The sequence below is a fragment of the Tachysurus fulvidraco genome, chromosome 5 (assembly GCF_022655615.1).
Source record: "Tachysurus fulvidraco isolate hzauxx_2018 chromosome 5, HZAU_PFXX_2.0, whole genome shotgun sequence".
Taxonomy (NCBI): Eukaryota; Metazoa; Chordata; class Actinopteri; order Siluriformes; family Bagridae; genus Tachysurus; species Tachysurus fulvidraco.
This window is the reverse complement of record NC_062522.1, coordinates 26,873,314-26,894,246: the sequence shown is the minus strand read 5'-3', so window position 1 is coordinate 26,894,246 and position 20,933 is coordinate 26,873,314. Positions and strand designations below refer to the sequence as shown.

General features: G+C 37.2%; 3 protein-coding genes across 8 annotated transcripts; 2 read left to right on the top strand and 1 right to left on the bottom strand.

Annotated features, from left to right (window-relative positions):
• Window positions 1-2,573: 2,573 nt before the first annotated feature.
• otos2 (otospiralin 2) lies at window positions 2,574-6,002 on the top strand. 2 transcript variants are annotated; one of them, XM_047814097.1, is made up of 3 exons: window positions 2,574-3,467; window positions 5,175-5,192; window positions 5,596-6,002. In XM_047814097.1, the coding sequence occupies exons 1-3, from the start codon at window positions 3,410-3,412 to the stop codon at window positions 5,778-5,780; spliced, it is 261 nt and encodes an 86-aa protein (XP_047670053.1). In that variant the 5' UTR covers window positions 2,574-3,409; the 3' UTR covers window positions 5,781-6,002. The 2 variants fall into 2 exon arrangements, 1 of the variants encoding a protein (XP_047670053.1); XR_007140639.1 differs by lacking the exon at window positions 2,574-3,467 and adding an exon at window positions 4,210-4,490 and having other exon boundaries at window positions 5,596-5,716.
• A 792-nt stretch (window positions 6,003-6,794) lies between these two features.
• On the top strand, window positions 6,795-10,009 carry ecrg4b (ECRG4 augurin precursor b). Its single transcript, XM_047814272.1, has 4 exons — window positions 6,795-6,966; window positions 8,105-8,143; window positions 9,296-9,453; window positions 9,723-10,009. The coding sequence occupies exons 1-4, from the start codon at window positions 6,897-6,899 to the stop codon at window positions 9,870-9,872; spliced, it is 417 nt and encodes a 138-aa protein (XP_047670228.1). The 5' UTR covers window positions 6,795-6,896; the 3' UTR covers window positions 9,873-10,009.
• A 57-nt stretch (window positions 10,010-10,066) lies between these two features.
• st6gal2b (ST6 beta-galactosamide alpha-2,6-sialyltranferase 2b) lies at window positions 10,067-17,753 on the bottom strand. Of its 5 annotated transcripts, XM_027133647.2 has the most exons (8): window positions 17,533-17,738; window positions 15,670-15,739; window positions 15,377-15,589; window positions 14,627-15,286; window positions 13,698-13,795; window positions 13,475-13,576; window positions 12,924-13,098; window positions 10,067-11,422 (listed from the first exon to the last, which is right to left on the bottom strand). In XM_027133647.2, exons 3-8 carry the CDS (start codon window positions 15,405-15,407, stop codon window positions 11,163-11,165), a joined length of 1,326 nt encoding a protein of 441 aa, XP_026989448.2. In that variant the 5' UTR covers window positions 15,408-15,589; window positions 15,670-15,739; window positions 17,533-17,738; the 3' UTR covers window positions 10,067-11,162. The 5 variants fall into 5 exon arrangements, with proteins under 5 accessions (XP_026989448.2, XP_026989451.2, XP_026989443.2 ...); XM_027133650.2 differs by lacking the exon at window positions 15,670-15,739 and having other exon boundaries at window positions 17,639-17,753; XM_027133642.2 differs by having other exon boundaries at window positions 15,377-15,739.
• Between the last annotated feature and the right edge of the window lie 3,180 nt (window positions 17,754-20,933).

Below are 20,933 nucleotides of genomic sequence, written 5' to 3'. Positions count from 1 at the left end.
GAGGTTGGATGCTGATGGACGAGAAAGCCTTCTAAACAATTGTGTACATCCAACTTTGTGGAAACAGTTTGAGGAAGACACACATATGGGTGTGATGCTAAGGTGTCCTCATAGTGTAAAAGCATGTGACTGGCAACAATACGGCAATAAAGGATTTGCTACAGAAGCTGCTCTGGCTCATGTTTAGAAAATGACAGTCGCTGACCTACAGCTAGTTTATCGTTTATTGTACAGTATTTACACGATTGGATCCACCACTAATCTCCCCTTGACTAGTGCAGTGTCTTATTATTGTAGTTTTTAAAGCTTTGTGTACAGGATTTGTTTGTCAGGAATCTTACAGTACTGACACAGAGCTCATCATGCTTTAATCCACATTTTACTGTCTGAAACAAAAGGATTTTGTATTTGGAGACTTAAATAATGATGATTTCACAATGAATGATTAAGGTTAAGAGATTAAGATAAGACTTCGTTCACACAGGATTTTGCTATTTTTAATCCAGATCAAATCATTTGTATAGAGCTTTTAACAATTCACATTGTCTTGAAGCAGCTTTACAGAAATCTAGAAACAGAATAAAAAAAATTAAGTTTCTATTTGTCTCTAACATTTATTGCTTATGGGCAAGATGGAGGCGACAAGGAAAAACCCCCTGAGAAGATATGAGGAAGAAACCTTGACCTCATCAATATTTGGGTGATAATGAGGTGACTGACTCAGAAGAAAACCTCATCCTCATTTGGATGACACTGGACAGTAAATAATGTAAATGTAAATAATGTGTGAGTAAGGAATAGTTCAATAGTAATCAATAACATCAGAATCAGCTTTATTCCCCAAGTGTGTGCAAACACAAGGGATTTGTTTTTTTGTGTCTTATCTAACGGGAGCATAAAGATTCATTTTGCTAGTTTAGTGTCACACTGTTTTGAATCAGGGCAGCTGTATTATAGTGTGATTACTGACTGTGATTAACAATTTATTTAAAAAACTAGAAAATACAAGTTTCTAACAGGAATATTATAAACCAAACAAAAGTTAGTAATCTGTTAAAACTGCATGTTCCATCATGTAGCAATGTCCCAGATCAGTTGTAATCAGCCTAAATGTACAATGTCTGACTGTTGTTATTTTAAGGTATTATTATTATTATTATTATTATTATTATTATTACTATTATTATTATTATTATTAATAAAAGATCTGTAGTATCCACAAGATGGATATCAATAGCCATAAAAGTCCAAAAGTGAAACTAATCAATGGAAGGACTGATTCCTTACAGTGGAGATGTGTTGATTTGAATGGCTTCAGGTGATTTCTGAAGCTTGTAGATGGCTCAACTAAACAATAAAACCTGTTGGGGCATGCGGTTATAGGACAATAACTGATAACTGGATGGTGTGATGGTGCCTTTAACAGTCTTTTCCATCATGCATCCAAGTGTTTTTCCCTCTAGCTCAGCAGTTTGTCAAAGACAAACAGGTTTAATCTTGTCTGTTAGAACAGATCTAATCAGTTTCTCCCTCAGCAGCCTCTTTTTTTTCTTTTGTTCAAAAAAAAAAAAAACAATGCAGATTACAGAGAAACTGCAAAACTCTCTAGATTTAGATTTTTTTTTTCCAAAGAAAACTTTACAAAATGTTGACACTGGATTCACTGAGTTGATCTACCTTGTGCTGCTACAACAGCTCTGACCCTTCGAACCTTAGACTTGACAAAAGCTCTGAAGTTGTTCTGTGGTATCTGACACCAAGACATTAACAGCAGATCCCTAAAGTCCTGTAAGTTATGCAGTGGAAGCTCCATGGATTTGTGTTTCCAGCACATCCCATAAACACTCAATCAGACTGAGATCTGGGGAATGTGGAGGCCAAGTCAACACCCTGGACTGTTTGTCATGTTCCTCAAACTGTTCCTGAATGGATTTTGCAGAGTGTCAGTAAACATTATCCTGCTGAAAGAGACCACTGACATTAGTGAACACTGTTGCCATGAAGGAGTGAACTTGGTCTGCAACAATGTTTAGGTAGCTGCTACGTGTCAAAGTAACATCCACATGAATGTCAGGACCCAAAGTTTCCCAGCCGAACATTACCCAGAACATCACACTGCCTCTACTGGCTTGCCTTCTTCCCATAGTGCATCCTGGTGCCAGCTCTTCCCCAGGAAAGTGACTCTCACACACCGGCCGACCACATGATGTAAAAGAAAACGTGATTCATCAGACCAGGCCACCTTCTTCCATTGCTCCATGCCCCAGTTCTGATGCTCACATGCTCATTGTAGATGTTTTTGGTGGTGTACAGGAGTCAGCATGGTCACTCTGACCGGTTTAACCTACACAGCCTCATGCACAGCAAACTACGATGCACTGTGTGTTCTGACACCTTACTATCATAGTCAGCATGAACTTTTACAACAGTTTGTGCTACAGTAGCTCTTCTGTAGGTTCGGATCAGACGGGCTAGTCTTCACTCCCCACATGCATCAGTGAGCTTTGGGTGACCATAACCCTGTCTCTGGGTCACTGGTTGTTCTTCCCTGAGCCACTTTTGTTAGATACTAACCACTGCATACTGTAAACACCACACAAGACCTGCTGTGTTGGAGACACTCCGACTCGGTCGTATAGTGTTCACTATTCAGCTCTAGTCAAAGAGGCTCAGATCCTTACATTTGCCCATTTGTCCTCCTTCCATCTCACCATGTACATGCCCTCACTTCAAGAACTAGTTGAGATGATCAACATTACTCACTCACCTGTCCGTGGTTTAAATGTTATAGATGATGAATGAAAACCGGTGAAAGTTGGAGACTAATAGAAGAAAACACATATTTTCGCTAATATTTAATGGTTTACTGTGTTAAAGACATTTATAAACATCAAGATTTAGAAGTTTCCAGGGCCTGGTTCCTTGAATATTTGCTGCTTGTGGAGGTACTACATATAGAGAGGACATGTGAAATACAAACAGAGCATTCCAGCCCTCAATCTGCTCTCTGTAAGTGACTTGGCTTAAAGAACTGAAACATCTCCAGAAACACAACAAGAGCTACAGGAGTGGAAGAAGGTGCTGCAGGTAATCTCACACACAGCTGCAATTAATACTATTGCTTTGTTTCTTTGCTGGTTAGAATATTACTGTATATGAAGCTGACCGGGTTTCATTTCATTTATTGATTGGTTTTCTACAATGCAAATCTTTCTATTAATATTGATGTAATGAAGAAAATTGACACAATATTTAATAATTGGGGGAAAATGTATCTGGACACAGCAGCATTTTAGAAGCATGTATGTCACATAATTGTCTCCTAGCTGTGTAGGGCTAATATTTCATTCATTTAACCGAAGGAAAAGAAATTGTCATCAAGAAGCTCTTTCTTTTCAGAAAAGTGACCATGCCTCGCTTCTCGCTAGCCATGTGTGTGCTTGTGCTCGGGCTCTTCTGCCTGTCGGGTAAGAAACCCAGCTACATTTTTTATTATTATTATTTAAATAATAAAGCATATGCCTGCTGTTTGATAGAATAGTCAGTGCCGGTTCATCTGCGAAAACAGGAAAGACATTTCTTCTATATTTACTGCACTCCTCAGGCTTATCTTGTATTTGTTTTTTTTTATGGGAAATTCTTACCTCACTGAATAAATGATTGATGATCTATTAAGATGAGGTTGTTCAAATCATCTTTGTGTTTTTACAGAATTTCTGTGGTAGTTGTCTCATTATTTTGAGTATTTTGGTAAAGAGGGTTTCAGATTAAATAATCTAGAAAAACAAGAGTGAGTTTCTCATTCACTCACTGCTTTTTTCTGCTCCTAAAATACTGGATGATGATGATTATGATGAAGATGAGAGATAGTGTAAGATAAAAAAAAAATAAAGCAATAAAACCTCACTTGGTTATAGTGTGGTGTGCTGAAAGAAGTTGTGGCTTTTTCCTCTCGTGCAGCAGGGAACGAGTGGTCAGATATGACAGGCAGAAGAGAAGAAAGGAGATTAGCCCTTTTTACACCGGATGAAAGGGTATTCACAGAAGGTTTTTCCCCCCTCACTAGGACGCTACAATCATGGCACATGTATTTCTATGTTTTCGTTATCTCTGCACTGACCATCAGATTGTTATAAACATACATGATCACTGTTACTACAGTAGGGATATTATGCCTGATATTACTGATAAAGTTATATTCATTAAACCTATACTGGGCATTTTAAGATTTCTGTTCATTGTTTCACTATGTTGCATCATTTTGCAGTGGAACTGTTATACACAGCAGTTGTATCAGACAGTGTCATGAGATCGATGCAAATGCAGGAGGGAGCAGTTTTATGAAGAAGTAGCAAACAATCGAAAAGCACTAGGCAAACCTAAAAACAGTGAAATAGGCAATAGTTGTCAAACAGGAAAATTTAGTCCAGGACAGAAACTACACCCAGAAACATAAACAAAGGCTTGGTACCGTATAGTCAGAACACAAGGTAAACTGAATGTATTCTTCAGTGTGTGAGTGTGTGTGTCATGTGAGTGTGTGTGACAGTGGGTGTGAGAAAGCGAGTATGTGTGGAAAAGACGATTTAAGCGGGTATGAGAGGGCTCAAGTGTGTGTGTGTGTGTGTGTGTGTGTGTGTGTGTGTCAGAAATCAGATGTACCGTGACTGTGAATGAGAGAGTGATTGCTCACTGTGGAGGTGGAGTCCAGTGCAGCCATGTTTGTTCAAAGTCTTGGCAATTGTATCACAGTGAATATCTCTTTCTTTCCATTTTCAAAATCTAGTCCAGAAAAACGTTCAAATTCTGTATTCACATTCTATTTGGAAATAGCACAGGCTACAACACTAGTGACAGTAACACCACAGAAAACCCTCAAAAGAATTCCATTCCGTATTAATAAAGTTCTATGTTATCTTATCTCTAAACATCCAACATGGTGGAGGACAGTTCGGCTTCTGTACTGAACGCAGCTAATTGTAAGCACTTTGTGTTGTAATCATTTATGTAGATCAGCAACGCTGTACATTTTTTACACAGTAAAAATAACATAATTGACCAAAATTCTATTATCAACAACCTAGCTAACAGAGTAATGTGTTTTTATCTGACCTTAGACAACTCTTACTGCCATTCGAAGCTTTAACTCACTCTGCTTTAAATCTCCATTGCAGGTGCTGAAGAGAGCCAAGGTGGGCATTCACTCAATATATTTTGTGTAGGCATTGCTAATGTACAGTATAGAACATATCACCAAATTCAATCAGCACAATATTCATAAGACAGTTGTTTAACCATCAAGATTAAATACTATAACCCAATGACTCACCTAATAAAAATGAGATTATAGTTCTCTGATTAACTCACCACAATTCTAACTGGCCTTCATTTAATATTCTGCTTACTTTTCTTGAATAGCCTTTAAAACAAAAGCTAAAGATGATAAAGTTTATTCAATTATATAAACTCAATATCAGCACCAGCATAATATAGTAACATATTTTTCAATAGAGATTTCAGAAATACAAGAATTAAGTTTTGTTCATTCTTTTAATCATTTCTAATTTAGTGTTTAACTGTTTGATTGGTTCTTAGAAGAGTCCAGAGAAAAGCGGGATGTACCAAACTGGGCTCTGACCTCCTCTGACTTTTTCGGCTGGATCGAAGAGCTGCGCAATCACGCTGGCTATGATAAAATCGATGAGCTGGCCAGAACCTTCTGGGCTCATTTCCCCTCGGCTAGTCGTCTGGGCTATGATTCCCCAGCTCCTGAAGAATGATGGCATATGTGCTGTTTTTCTGTGTAAAACTTACTCTGTCTGAACTGTTCATAATTTCCTGCATACGTTAAAGGGCCATTAAAGATTGTCAAAATGTCTGACAGTACAGAACATGTCCAGTCACTTTTACCAACATTAGAAAGTGGAGGCAAATTATAAAAAGTGGTTCATTGTTTTTCCTTTTTAAATAAACATAACCTACTTTGTTAAACACAATAAATATGTGAGAAACGTGCTGCATGTCTCCATCTGACATTGTAAATATTAAGAAAGCTTATGGTCTGTTTAAACAAAGTTCGAGACTGCTATCGCTATGGATACTATGCATGTAAAAAGTGTTGAAAAGGTAGAGTGTAAACAGTACGATAAATGTAGCCTGAAGGCTAAGATAACATTGCAGAGATGCTTCTGTCTTTCAGCCTCAGGATGTCCACATGTGTTGATCTGTTCATACTGTAGCTCCACCCATTGCTGCCACTGAGCCATGTGTAATGTGGGGACGAGATGCTAATTCAATACCAAATATGCAATAATCAAAGATAGTTTGTAAACACACATCCACACTGGTACATTTCAGATCAAGTTGGTGTATTGGGTAACTATTTCAGATGTCCACCACACACATTATACCCTTATTATAGCAGCTATAAGCAGCTGCCTTCTCTCTCTCTCTCTCTCTCTCTCTCTCTCTCTCTCTCTCTCTCTCTCTCTCTCTCTCTCTCTCTCCTGAATAAGATAAACAAAAGATTGTGGTGTGCTCAAGATGTCAGAAATGTCAGAACACTTGAGACTGGAGAATCCTTCACCACAGAAACAACTGTACTGTTTTTAGTCACTGACATCAGACTTTTTCTCTATTCTGATGTTAGAACTGTTAACTTCATGATATTTGCATTGTGCTTCAGACATATGATTAGCAGGTTAGATGCATAAACAGAAACATTAGCTTCATTTGCTCTACTTTTGAATACATTCCTTCACGGGCAGTGGCAAGTCTTTTTTTTAGCCGGAATGTTAGCCCATGTCCTGAGGGCTGTTCTTCCTTGCCTATGGTACCTAAAATTGTTTCCATTAGCTCATACCACAAAGCCCCAGCTAATCTCGAAGACTAAAGACATGAAGCTCTACAGTGTTTGTATAAAAGCTCTGTTCTTCCTCACCTTCCTCATCCTTTGCAACAGCTCAGGTATGTTAATATCTCTAAGATAATCCTTTTCTTAACTTCAGTTCCTCTTTTCCGGAAAAGAGAAGGTGGTTTACTACTAAAAATGTGATTTTTATTGCAATTGTATTAAGATGAACATAAAAGAAAATCCAGTTAGACAAGTCGATACAGACTAGTACATTGTCACTGATTTGGAATTGGATTGACCTTCTGTATTTTAATATAGCATTCTTTACAGAATAATTCTTTCAGCTCTAATATTAGAAAAATGCTTCTAGACCATAATAATGTAATTATAAAACATATGATGACTTAAGACTTAAACTCTCAGATTAAAGGTTGATCGGTACATAAAATTAAGTTATATTTTTAGATCTGTTTACATTTTCTGGGACTTAAGTGAAGTTTTGCCAGCTGACTATAGATAATTAAGATGAAATAAACTAAGAAAAGTAAGAAAAAGGGGAGGTTTAGCTTGCATTTTCTACCTGAGCTTCAAAGGTTTCGATCTCCAGTGCAAAGACATTGGCAGTAGTGTATGTGTATGAGATAGTAGAGTAGAAAGCCTACTTTATTAATCCCCATTTTTTCCCTGCTGTGGGTTGGCACTGTGTAGAAAGTCATGTACAGTATGACATGAAAAATGTAAGAGGACAACAAGGATATTTAAAATGTTCAGCTCATTTCATTCTCTATATATAAATAATTCAACTGTTCTAACTTCTGACCTGAATTATACCAAGTAAAAGATATTTCCATCCACACCTCAATGCATCTGTCTGAGAAGGCTGTGTCCAATCGTATAAACAAAGGACCAGTGGGGGTGCAGATTTCAGATGCCACCATGATTCCACCTGTTTAAACAGCTAATTTTTGCTTTCAATAGACTCAGCTGTGGCTTCTGCATGGTTGGAATGAAAACTCTGTAACCTCTGAACCCACACCAGACCATTCTGGTTAAGATTGTACACTCATGGTCCAAGGCTTAAAATATGGTGTTGCATCCACTGATCCCTGAAATAAACAATGGAAAAACAATAATTTGTCCAAATGTCCTTGCTGGATGGAAGGCGATTTGAAACTCTAATATTATGGTACAAAACTTTAATGTTGTAGCTTTAATGCCATGAATGAAGAGCATTGTGCTGGTCTGTTCCAGGTGGAAGTACCCTGAGCAAGATCTTGAAGAAAAGAAATGGTAATGTCAGCTACTTGTTTTATGCATTACAGCTTCTCAAATATAAAGCTCCACTACTGTTCATAGTTATATCAGAGTAATATGGTTATGGTTGGGCTTGAAATAAAGGAAAATTCCACCCTGGGTATAAAATATGCTTGCGTTAACATACTTTTGATCATTTCTTGTGTTGGTTGGTAACTGTACTGTTTTTTGAGAGCAGATTTAGCTGCCAAAAACAACCGTGCAAGAGCTTCTTTTATCATTCATAAATTTCAAGCATAAATCCAATAGAGAGTTAGTGGAGAAAACATTAGGTTTATACTCCTACAATGCAGTGCATCTATTTAAGAAGTTGAGCTATACATTGATACACTAAGCCCTGGATAATTAGCAATGTAAGAGATAGCATGAAAGTTTGCACAGTGGTGTACTGTAGGTGCTGTACTATGAGGGCTGTGTGATTACTCATTTTAATGGCATCCATGTGTGAGAATGATTATTCACACATGTAAGTAGAGCCAGGGATGTAGAATAAGGTTAATGTTGTTGAAGATGCTGATTTTATTTACTTTTTGATGAAAAAAGTTACGGAAGAAATAAACAGAAGAAACGATACTAACAAAATTCTCATCTGTCATCATAACGTCTCACAGGAGAAACACCAGGAGAAATGGAGGATCTGTTGTCTAACTGAATTAAATTTGCGATGTCTTTTTCACGCTAGGCTACCTGAAGCCCCGAAGCAAATTACCTTCAGGCCAGGTTCAGACCGCAGGCCGCTACTTGATTAGCCAGGTCTTATTCCCATTCCATTCCATCCAGGAAACCACTATCACCATGTAGTTGACCAGCTTTGTGGGTAATGTACTTAAAAATCAGAATTTGATAGGGTAAATGGCATGTAATGCCATTAGAAATTATGTTAATTATGAAACATTATATGCAAATCATGAAGGGTGGATTTTTCCTTTATGCTCTGTCAACCTCAGAAAGTGTGAATGGATTTTACATTGTGTTTCCACAAACCAAAGACTAAACTTAATGCGTAGATTGTGGAACATATTTCCTCTCAGTTATTTGAACGATGTTCAATCAATGTTGTTAAACTGATCTAGCAATCAGAATGTGAAACAAACCCTATGAGTGCAGCTCTCAACCTCCACTTCACAGCCCGGAGCAGATCTGTCGACGAACTTGTGGTCCCTCAGGTGAAAGCTAAGGAATTCCTGTCAGCTCCACGGAGACCTCGGAGAAACCTATGGGACCGCAGCCGTCCAGATGTGCAACAGTGGATCCAGCAGTTCATGCAAATGGGCTATGACGAGGCGGTGAGTGTAATTATTCACTATATTTAAGACTTCAGTATATTTAAAACTGTTTCAAATCTAATGCATATTCCAGAAAATCAACCCCATTTTCATTCTCACGGTAGAAACTGTACCTCTTGGGGTCCCACCACAAAACTCTGATTTCAGGTCCTGTCAATCCACAGACATGCTCTTCTCTTCTGCTGGATACCACACTGCTGATAAATTCTCATTTCTGTTAATAAAGGTCTATGAGTTACTAATGAATCATTATTTTATGTTACTTACAGAGACTTGAGACGGATCTTGCTTACTGGATGGACCATGCCAAAGCTAACGATCAGGGACGGCAGCATCACTATGATGAGAACGCTGCAATGGGTCCCCGGGATGCCAGTGCCTTTAGACATGGAGCCAATGTCAACTATGATTATTATTAATCATAATCTCCTGATTAGGAAATGAGCAACTTTCTTTACATTTTTGTCTTACTAATAGGCACAGCAAATAAATCTATGCCTTTTTATATAAGTCACTGTTTAATGATGCACATTACAGTTGAGTCCGTTTTGGTAGTGGCACTTTTTTTAATTAATTAAAAAAAAAGAAAGACATGGCAAAAGAAACTGTGACCACATTTGTGTTTTGTGTAAACAAAAAATAAATATAATGAAAATATAATCTGTCCATTTTAAGACACATTATGAAACCATTGTTGTGTTGCCCCACAAAAGAGAAGGAAAACCATTAATCCTTAAAAACAACATACTGCCAAGTATTTTTGAACAAATTGAATTAGACATTAGTTAAACTTCAAGACATTTAGAAGGGTGGACAATAAGTTCTTAAATGGTTTTTATTTGCATTTAATTTTTTATCTTATCGAAATGTCAAAAGTGGTTAAAATTTACAATCCTGAGTAAGAGTTACCTTTAAAAATGAATACACTTTTGAAATTATGAAACCAATTTCGAATAAACGAATGTGCATTCTCAATATGAACATAAGTATAGTGGTTTACTCCTAACAATGATAAAGATATGAAAGGCTTTCGTCCAAAATATTGTCCCCTTTTGTCCCACACTCCAAACATCCCGTCATAGGTACCAGTGTCTCGATCAGTGCTTAATCTAATTGTGTATGTACTAAAACTGCTGTTCTCTAGGTCTGTTTGGCTCAGATTGTTTTGCATGTTGTAGCAGACATTTTCTGATGCCAGTTCTCCATTACAATATTCCAACATTGTTATCCTTAGCTTCCAGTCTCCATGTACTGTATGCTAAAGTTCAAGTCTTTGTTTTTCAGCAGGAAAAACTGCTGTTTACAGGAGTACTCAGGATTCAAACTGCAGTCCAGTGGTTTATCCATATTCAGATGTACAGATACCTATAACGTTAACTTATTGTGATGAACTGGCATAATTCGTGTTTTTCAACACTGATGAACAGAACATTAAGGTTTCTAAATGGAAGTGAATGGATTCTAAACGCAAATGATTGGATTCTAAACTGAGCACGCTCGACCGATACATTAGCACACAGTCATTGGCTAGATGAGAAGAAACTTTCAAGATTTGTCAGGTATTCGGTCTTATCTTTAAATATAGTAAGAAAGTACAACTATTCATACCTTTCACCCCTCCCCTTTCCCCATAGTAGTAATGCAGTGTAAAAAACTCTGATTTATCTCATATTTTAATTCAATCATTTCTGTTTATGCCACCATCTTTATTATACTTTATTTTGCCCTGAGCAGGTGATCTGACTAAACCCTGGGACAGTGACCTTGCCCTTTTTCATAAGTTCGTCCAAAGAGACAGTGGTCATTCTTCTGACGAGGAGCTTCTCATAAAACAGTGGGTGATATGCTCCCAGTGTGCAGGCAAAGTCATGGTACTGCTCATAGTAGTGGCACAGAGTTGTGTGTTTTTTAGATGGGATGAACTCGTAGATATCAACAGTCTTACAAATGCTCATCATCAGAAAGATACCTGAAACAAAACAAAATAAAAAAGGTTACTACTTTGTGAACAACATGCCAGATCAGATCAGCATCACAAGCAATGAGAGGAAACCAGGGAAAATAGCAAGAACATATGAAAACCAAGGAGGAACAAACAGGATTTTACCCATGACCCTCTAGCTGTCGGGCAACAATGCCTAACACGCAATCTTATCAGAGACTCGCTGTGACGGTTGGTGTACCTGCCACACCTCCTGAACGCCAACACAGAGAAGCGCCTCCATAATACTAGTTACTTCCGGACTACACTTCCCAGAATCCAGCACTAAGACTGATTACACCGACACCTGTTACTCATCAACCACACCCTATATATATATGAACTTGAAACATGACCCCAGGGCGAAGTCTCTGTTTTGGCAATCATTCTGAGCGTCTCCTTTGTATTTCCTAGTTCCGATTTTCTGATCCTGTTTTTGTATTCCGGTTTCTGATTGTTTGCTGCCTGCCCTGACCGCCTGTTTACCGTTTCTGATTTCTGCCTGCCGTACGATGTTGTGTTTGCCTGCTCTGACCTTGCCTGTTTTGATTACGAGTTTGCCATTAAAGAAAGCTGCAAATGGATCATCAGCCTTATGACCCTTCTTAACAGAAGACTTTGCCCTTGGGTCATGTTTCAGGTTCATATATATAGGGTGTGGCTGATGAGTAACAGGTGTCTTCTGGAAAGTGTAGTCTGGAAGTAACTAGTATTCTGGAACCGCTTCTCTGTGTTGGTGTTCGGGAGGCGTGGCAGGTTCACAGACAGTGACACCCGCAGCTTCATTTCTAATTAGCTATCAATAATAATGTGAAGGATTATACCACTAGAAGAAAGCTGCATGAATGAATTTTGAGATAAATACTCATTACATGGAAAAATGTATAGGTTTTAGATAATTACATACAAAATTATCTAAAACCTATACATTTTTCCATGTAATGAGTATTTATCTCAAAATTATAATATATCTGTGGATTTCACAATATGCAATATCAATATATTTATTGATGTGTACATATAGAAATTTTCCACTTTTCATTGCTATATCATTAACACTGGTATAACAATGCTATACTATTAGACTTTACAATCAAACTGCTCCCAGTGAACCAGTCACCATAATTACACACTGGATTACTGTTTAACTGCTATAATAACAATAACAAAGTATTTCAAACAACACGTGCAATAACAGAAATTTTTAAATTCTTACAAATGCTCATATGTCTTATATATATATATATATATATACACGTATATATATATGTACATGTATTTCTTTTTCTTTGCTGGTGTAACAGAGAAATTGTGGGACGAATAAAGGTATATCCTATCTAACTCCTATTTCGTGTTCACTAATATTGCTTACAGTTCATTCTGATGAGCTCATTTAAAAGCTCATTAGTGTGCCATATATTACTCAGTTCCAAAATGGCTCTTGGAATAACCTGTGCAAACATTTATTTTGCGTGGATGTTAGTCTAACCTATAAACCCTGATGAGGGTGGATTGGGATGGACGGTCTCTTCTGTGTTGCTCTGAAGAATGTCCCACAGGTTCCAGAGGAAGTCTGGGTGCAGGATGTAGAAGGGCTGTGATGGAGATCTCATCCTGTGTTCAATATATGCTGTGAACAGGTCATGATCTGGGCTCTTGAACCACTGTGAAAGACCCAAGAGATGTGCAAATGATGACAGATCTGGAACCTGATGTGTATACTGCTAATAAAGTACTCATTCAGAGCTCAGTGGAAATGAGGGTTGGGGTGTGGGGGGTTATGGTGGGAGAACCAGCTGGCTTCCTTTTCCGCAGTTCTGATGTGCATATTGTGAAATCCACAGATTTTAACTGCAAACATATTTCAGTATTAAATCACTGCTGTTAACTATTTTTAATGCTAGTGATGTGTATACCAATGAATTAGAAATGAATCTACAGGACATAAAATTTAGATTAAGATGGACTTATCAGGGAAAAGGTTGGTTGTTGTTGTTGACATAGTGCTCAAACACAATTGAATTTTCGGTTATTACTTACCTTTTCAAGGTTGCCAGAATATGGACCAGGATCCCATGCAACAAGTGTAATATTCCTGTACAGAGGACTGTAGGCAAACATATACTGTGGATCAGCCATAATCTGTTCACAGATGGACATAAATGGGTTTTGTTTAGTAACATGAATCCATCTCTGTCATATCATTCAAAAAGCAAGTGCATGTGTGTAAGAGATTGACAAGTGGGGTTGAAAAGAGGTCTACCTGAGAGTTGATGATGCGAATGGTGGTCTTGCTGCCCACATCGTTCTCATAGCCCTCAGTTGGAGCAGCATTGAACCGAAGCACTGCATCATGAGAATCTGTTGACACAATAACAGTATTCATTCATTCATTCATCTTGACTAACCTAGTTATCATGGTCACTTGGAGTGATAAACTGTATAAACTGAAGAATGTGAATACAGAAAACAAGTTCCTGGAATTTAAAATTCACAGTAAACAGACAAAGTAAATCCATGGTGCACACATAGGTCGATATATACTGTATCTAATAAACTGGCAATACATTCTAACACAAAATTCCCACAAAATAGACCCATCACATGTACAGTAAATAACAACTTTCCAGTTTTGATGGTGCTGTGTATACAGAGTTGATGAAGTGTAAACTGTTTCTGAAAGGAAGTAAATTAGCCAGCGTCCTATATAAGTAAGCAAATGACTAAACAACTAAATAACTTCCAGTACTGCAGAATATAATGTCTGATCAAATGAAAGTTGCATGAAACAAACTATGAAAGGCCATAAATGAACGCTATGAGCTAAGCAGACCGTCATTCAAGGAGGTAAGAGAGGGTGAAGAAAAAACACAACATGGGGAACATAAAGTAACATCATTTAAACACAAATAATTGAGCGGTAGAAGAAAGAAGAAGAAGAAGAAGAAGAATTGACAGAAATGTCTAACAGACTTATTTCTCTTCAAAGAACAACTACAGAGAACAAACTGCCAAATGGAGTATTTGATAAGGATAAGTTACATAAGCCAGATAAATTTTAGTTTTTCATAACTGAAATAAAATGAATGTATTTTTAGATATTCAACACCACAGGAAACAAATTGTTTAACAGGAAAATGTCATGCATTCTTTCAAACTTGTTTACATCCTACTGTAAACATAGCCACTCACCAATCTCAAGACCCAGGGATGAGTTGAGAATGGCACCAGCAGAGCAAACCACAGCGCATGTCCTGTAGGGGCCTCTAATGGTCTGCTCCAGAGGTTGGTGGGGCACCAGTTTCTGCCACCCTAGGCTGGCGAAGGGCTCCTCCGACCCATTCAGAGTACGGAGCGGTTCCTGCTGCTTTAGCTGGCACAGGAGCTTCTTCTTGTCCCTCTGCTCCTTCAAGTGTCTTTTATAATTCACCTTGTACAGATTGATAGCAGTATATTTCTTCTTGGCTTTCTGAAGCCGCAAACTCAGCATGTCAGAAGTTGCCCAGCCCATCCACAGTCCTCTTACCACTTTATCTACCCAGGACTCATCTAAACTCCAATTCTGTTGAATTACAGGAGGTTGGAAATTTCTGCCATGACGGCGATATTTGTCATTCAGCTGTTCAGCACTGATGTTGTTTTCCACATGGGAAGCAGTGATGAGCCTCATGCTGCCCTGGGTGGAACTTAGCAGTACAGACAAGCGGACGACGATCATGTCAGAGTAGGTGTTTTGCCAGAAAAAAACAAAGGATAGCAACACCCAGGCTACTACACCCACAAATAACAGATTCTGATGTTTCTTCTTCTTCATCCTGTACTGCCAAGCTAGGCTCAGCTCGGGGTTCAATCCTGAGATGAGAAACAGAGAGGATGTAATGACTTACAGTTATAGAGTAAATATGAAAACAAAGATATTAGATCTCATTTGGTAGGATTTACCTCTTTTGAAGTTGTGGATGAATGCCATCATAACTGCTTATAAAACTGCTGCCAATATTGTCGCAGATGCTCTCAAAGCTGTGCTGTACACCTCCGCTTGCATTTATAAAACATCTTCAACTCTACACATGCTGTAGAGGATTTCTTCCCGCATGGACATACATGTTTTTCTCCATTATGTAAGATTTATATTTCTGGATTTGTGCTCCAAATCTGTACAGAAAAGAAAAAAAAATTCCAAACCATTTTGTCTGTCTGAAGTTCCTTCATGTCTGATGGGATGGTCTCAATACCCAGCTTCTGAAGAGAAGCAGCCATATACTGTATCATGATGCTCCCACTTCTGCATGGATATGGTGTTCACTGTGGGTAGGCAAAACCCTTCCAACATCACAAACTTAACAAACTGCTAAATAAACAAATTTGACCAGAAAATATTATTCAACAAGAGTTCTGTCTAAATACTTTTAGACACATAACATGCTTTTTTTTAGCAGACATACAGTAAAGATAATCTAGGAGCATTTCTATTTTTGTTTAATGCATTTTCAAACACTATTCCTTGCAGAACACTTACAAATGCTGTAAATGGTTTGGATTATTGCCCTGCTGTCTCTTTTAAGCTTCAGTTTCTTAACTGCAGATTTTTATCTTTGCTAAAAATGACTGGAATCCATCTGTTCATGTACCTGTGCAGTATTTCCTGTTCAACAAAATGAAAGATCTGTACTGTACACGTCAATTAATCATAGACATTACATCTGGTTTCTTTTTAGAAACAGTCAAACATCTGAAGACATTTTATGTAGTTTTGTGCGTAATGGAAACTATTTATAGAGGCAGTAGGCTTCTTATTTGAAACACCACTACAGTCAAATATGATAAATAAACTATTTTACTAATAAGTCTACACATTTCTCATTTCCAATGAGCCAATGTTCATCACTATTTCTGTTATTGCACACCAAGAATATGCAGATTAATGTTACAATTATGCTGAAAGGCAGGACAACCCTTTTTTCTATGTATACATTAAGTCAGTGTTGATTGGGAAAGCTGCTTAAAGTGAGTGATGTCTTTTTTACAGAGCTTGACTGTATAGCTAAAGCATATTCTGCAACAGCCATTTTGCTGTGTTCGTATTAAGTCTGTAGAGTATCAAACTTCCTTAAATGTGGGTTTATTAACAGCTTTGGCAATATGTGTGGGTATGGGTATGTTGTGGTTGTATGCTACAGGAAATAACTCTTGTGTGGTAGATTTCAAGTACTTTCTGCCATTTTCACTGTGTCTTCATATTTTATGCATTAACATGAGAAAATGTGTTTTTAATAGCTGGATGCAGTGGAGTGAACCTTTGCACACAAATACATACTTATTTTTTTGTTTGTTTTATTTATTTCTCAATTATACGGTCATCAACTGCAAAACACTTCATTATTAATGATCATGAATACATACTTGTTCGTTCATTTATAAGAACAAAGACGAAGGATGACAAAGAGGATATATTGTGTGAGTTGATATGCGCAGTGAAAGAATATTCAACAATAAAAACCTAAACAAATAAAATATATATTTCCCTCTAGCTGAACACAATATGAATAACTGAAGAAGTGTTTTGTTTGACTTCTTTAAATGCCTCTAATCCTGTCTAAACAAATCCCATCTAAAACAAACTGCCTTAAGCAATACAGAACTCAATTAAATACAAATAACACAGAATAGCAAAATAGTTGTTTTTAATACAGAATGTAACGAAGGTTTTTATATAGTATTTTGGTAGTGTTATCTTCGTACATGTTTTTTGCAGTAGAAGTTTATATTGGTTTATTTTGGCCAGATATTAAAGCAATACGAGTTTGTTTTTTTTTTGTTTTTTTTATCTCATATCGTGTCTGTCAGACTTTATTTATTTGTAAGAAGGCAGTATCTACTACAGTAAGGTGTCCAGTGTGTTTGAGATAATCTGAGGTAATGGGCACGTGCTCATAAACATGTCAAAAAGTTTGAAAAGTAGTTAATCCCGTTAGTCTTTACGTATTATACAGTTGTTTTGCTTAGTTCTTGAAGATAATTATATAAAACGAAACATTAATTTGATCGAATAAAATAGTAATATTTTTGTATTTCGCTGTATTTAGTCAATCACTCACCTTAGCCGTTGCATATTTATTTAATGGCGTCGTGTTTTGCGATTTATGGCAAAAGTAGCGAAATTTAAAAAAATAATAATAAATAAATAAACAAATAAATACATACATATAATAAGAGGAAGTAAAATAGCTGTGCGCTTTCACATTTGCCAGCTTCTCTACAAGTTTCTTGACCTATGTACAGTTCGAGACTGTTAATCTGGGCGGGTCTTATTAGGACAAGTTGAGCGTCTATTTGTCGATATAAATTAGAATGACGCAGGGCTCCACCTATCGCAGAGAAATGCAAGGCAGCCCAGGTCATTTCATTGTGTATTATGGTGCATTATTACACAGAGAACACTTTGTCAGGTCATAAGTTAGCTCACCAGTCAAACCACTTTCAAGTATGTTTACAGTTAAAAAACCACCATACCATAAAATGATGTTGTTAAAATGTAGATCGTCTGAGTGATGTCGAGATCTGATGATACCATGTTTTCTTTTATGGCCTAATATAAAAAAAGAAAAGAAAGAAAAAATATGCTCCGGTAATGTTCACATCAAATTTTCAGTGTTCTGTAAGTGGAAAAAGCAGGCAGGATGGTCAAACTCTTTGAGTTCGGTACCTCAATAGCCACACTTTACAACTATGATGAGTAGAAAAGCATCTCAGAACTTACTACACACCAAATCTTGAGACAGGTGGCCTATGACAACAGAAGACCATATAAAGACTCAAAGCTGTATTCTGGAGCTGTGACGCACCAGTACGACCTCCTGCACTGTGTTGACTGTAAAATGTTAATTATTAATTCAGCTAAGACATGGTTATAACATCTGATAGTCATCATTTAACCCATAAAACTCATTTGATTAGATAGTATAGCTGTATCTTAGCTGAGTTAAAGATAGACATACCTTTTTTTTTTTTTTTTTTTACAATTATTCAACATTCCTGCTGCAAATGTGAGGAGTTATTTTGTCTAGAAACATTTATATTCCTCAAGGTTTAAACACATCAATTTCCAGACTTGATGTCACTGATATTTTTTTGTTTATTTTTTGACTAAAAGACATTATAAGTTTTTTTTTTTTTTTGAAAGACTGTATTTGGAGTTCCATCTATTACGTTCTTGCTCTCTTTTGGAACCGCCAAAGGTCCTTATTGTCTAAAAGGTGTGCCGCTTACCAAATTTACATAATCCTGCTTTACATAAACATTTGTATGTAAATGCAACTATTCACACCTTGTTTTAATGCCTAACTGAGACCAGCCCTCATATTTAGCTGAAGTTTTTGCAGCTCTTCTATAGAAGCATGACCTCTTTTGATTTTTTCAATGTGCTGTGTGTTGAAAATGCCTCAATATTGAGAGGAAGTAAAGAAGAATGACTCTTTAAAATGGTACCAGTAAATGCATATTGAGGCACATGTGAGTCAGATTACCTCTCATCTGTCTAAAGTGCACCTGCAAAGGTGAGTCAATCAATTAACTAGAGACTATAGTAAAGAAATGGAAAAAGAAGATAATTGATTTGACATATCCATTTCAAGGTCATCTTTTATATGCTGGGAAAAGACAAAAGGACTAGTTTTGAAACTTCACTTGTCCTGCCTTGTGCCACCTACCACCAACTGTCTAGTTATCCATCAAACGTTTCCAGTGCCTTCCATCACAAGCCCAGTGCATCCTTCTTGATCTTCTGGACCTTCCAGAGAGGTCAGCAGTCAAAGTCCTTGTCCCTTACTTTGGCTCTTATTCTACCTGCCACTGTCAGCCTGGCAACATCTGGACCTTCTCAGATCTCATAGACCAATGGTCAGATGTATACAGTACAAGTGTCCTCTAATTCTTCCTGCTATTGAAAACAAGGTAGTGTTGTTTCAGTGAGCCAGATACCATTTGTGCCAAAGTAGCACTAACACACATGGAAGGAGGGTGCAAAAATGGCATAGATAACCCCTCAAAAACTCAGTGACTATTACAGCTCAAAGGCCATATACTAGAATAGACTGGTGCAAAGACTGGTGCAAACATTTTCTGTTTGTGGCCAGTGCTCATAGATCAGTCCAATATTAAATTTGCTTTCTGTGTACTATTGTTCAGGTGAAAATACCAGGTTTGGGGTCTAGTGGGGTAGCTTTAATAGTTTGTCTTAATAGACATGGTTCTTTCTAATTATGCCTTTGTGTTGTAGCTTTTAAAATACAAATTGGAATTTAATATTATGATAAGATGATGAAGCCTTGTAAACCTTAGCATTATGCTAAAAGAGATGCATCATATGACTGTATATTTGAACTAGGTTAGATTGGAACAATTTCTGTTACATCAATTTTAAACATATATGTAATATCTAGGTATTTATCTAGTGGGAAAAGCATTGAGGCATTTTGCATAGTGCAACATTTTAAATGACCAAGAGTAAACAAAACAGTTTAATGTTTTTACCCCAAACACACTTTGATTTCTGCAGCAAGTTAATATTTATTGGAAACAATTGTAACTGCATTGACTTGATCCATTAAAGGTCTATTGTTTCCTTTGTCTGTAGATCTGCAAGCTTTAGACATTTTGGAATATAGAAACAGGAATTATGATATTGATATGTGCACTTACTCACGACTCTTATGTTAGTCAAGTGACTTGTGAAACGGCTTCATCCAAAGAGAAAGTGAATTGTTAAAATTTCTTTGTAGCTTGAAGAATGATTGAAATTTTCAAGTGTGACAGAAAATAAATATAAAACAATTTAAATACAAAAATGTTGATTAAATCTGTTTTATTGTACTTCTGAGCAGCTATTGTAAATCTAGCAAAGCACCAAGGTCCTGACTTTGACATATGCAAGTTAAGCATACGTAAATTTTTCTGATGAAGAAAATATTTGTCTATAAATTCTATCCAAAGAACCAGATAGACTTTCTACAAAACCTATACACATAAATCTGTGGTTTTAAAAGTTTGTAATATGTGTGGCAGCAAGTCTGTTTACAACTGCCAATGGACCAGCAAGTGTTCCTCACACAACTCCTGCTGTCTTCACTCACCCTCACCAAGAAGAGAGAGCTACTGTAAGTGAGGTCGGGCAACGCAGCAGCATTAGGGTGGCTTACAGCTGGACTAACGTGTTCATTCTGTTCACCAAGTGAACCAGACAACACCTGCCTGCTCCATGGAAGCAGCCACATCCAGTGCACCAGCACCACCCCATCACCTGCCTAAATTACATAGTTTGTTTGCCTTCCTTCTCTAATTTTTCCCCCCCTCTCCTTCACTGTAAATAAATTCACACAGATTTTCACCAAGTCTCTGTTGTCCTGTGTGTTTGTGCTCACCCACAATGGATTATATTATATTATGTACTTTTTAATTACTTTTTTCCAACAGGGTGCCCAAAAAAATTCAGGAACCAGCA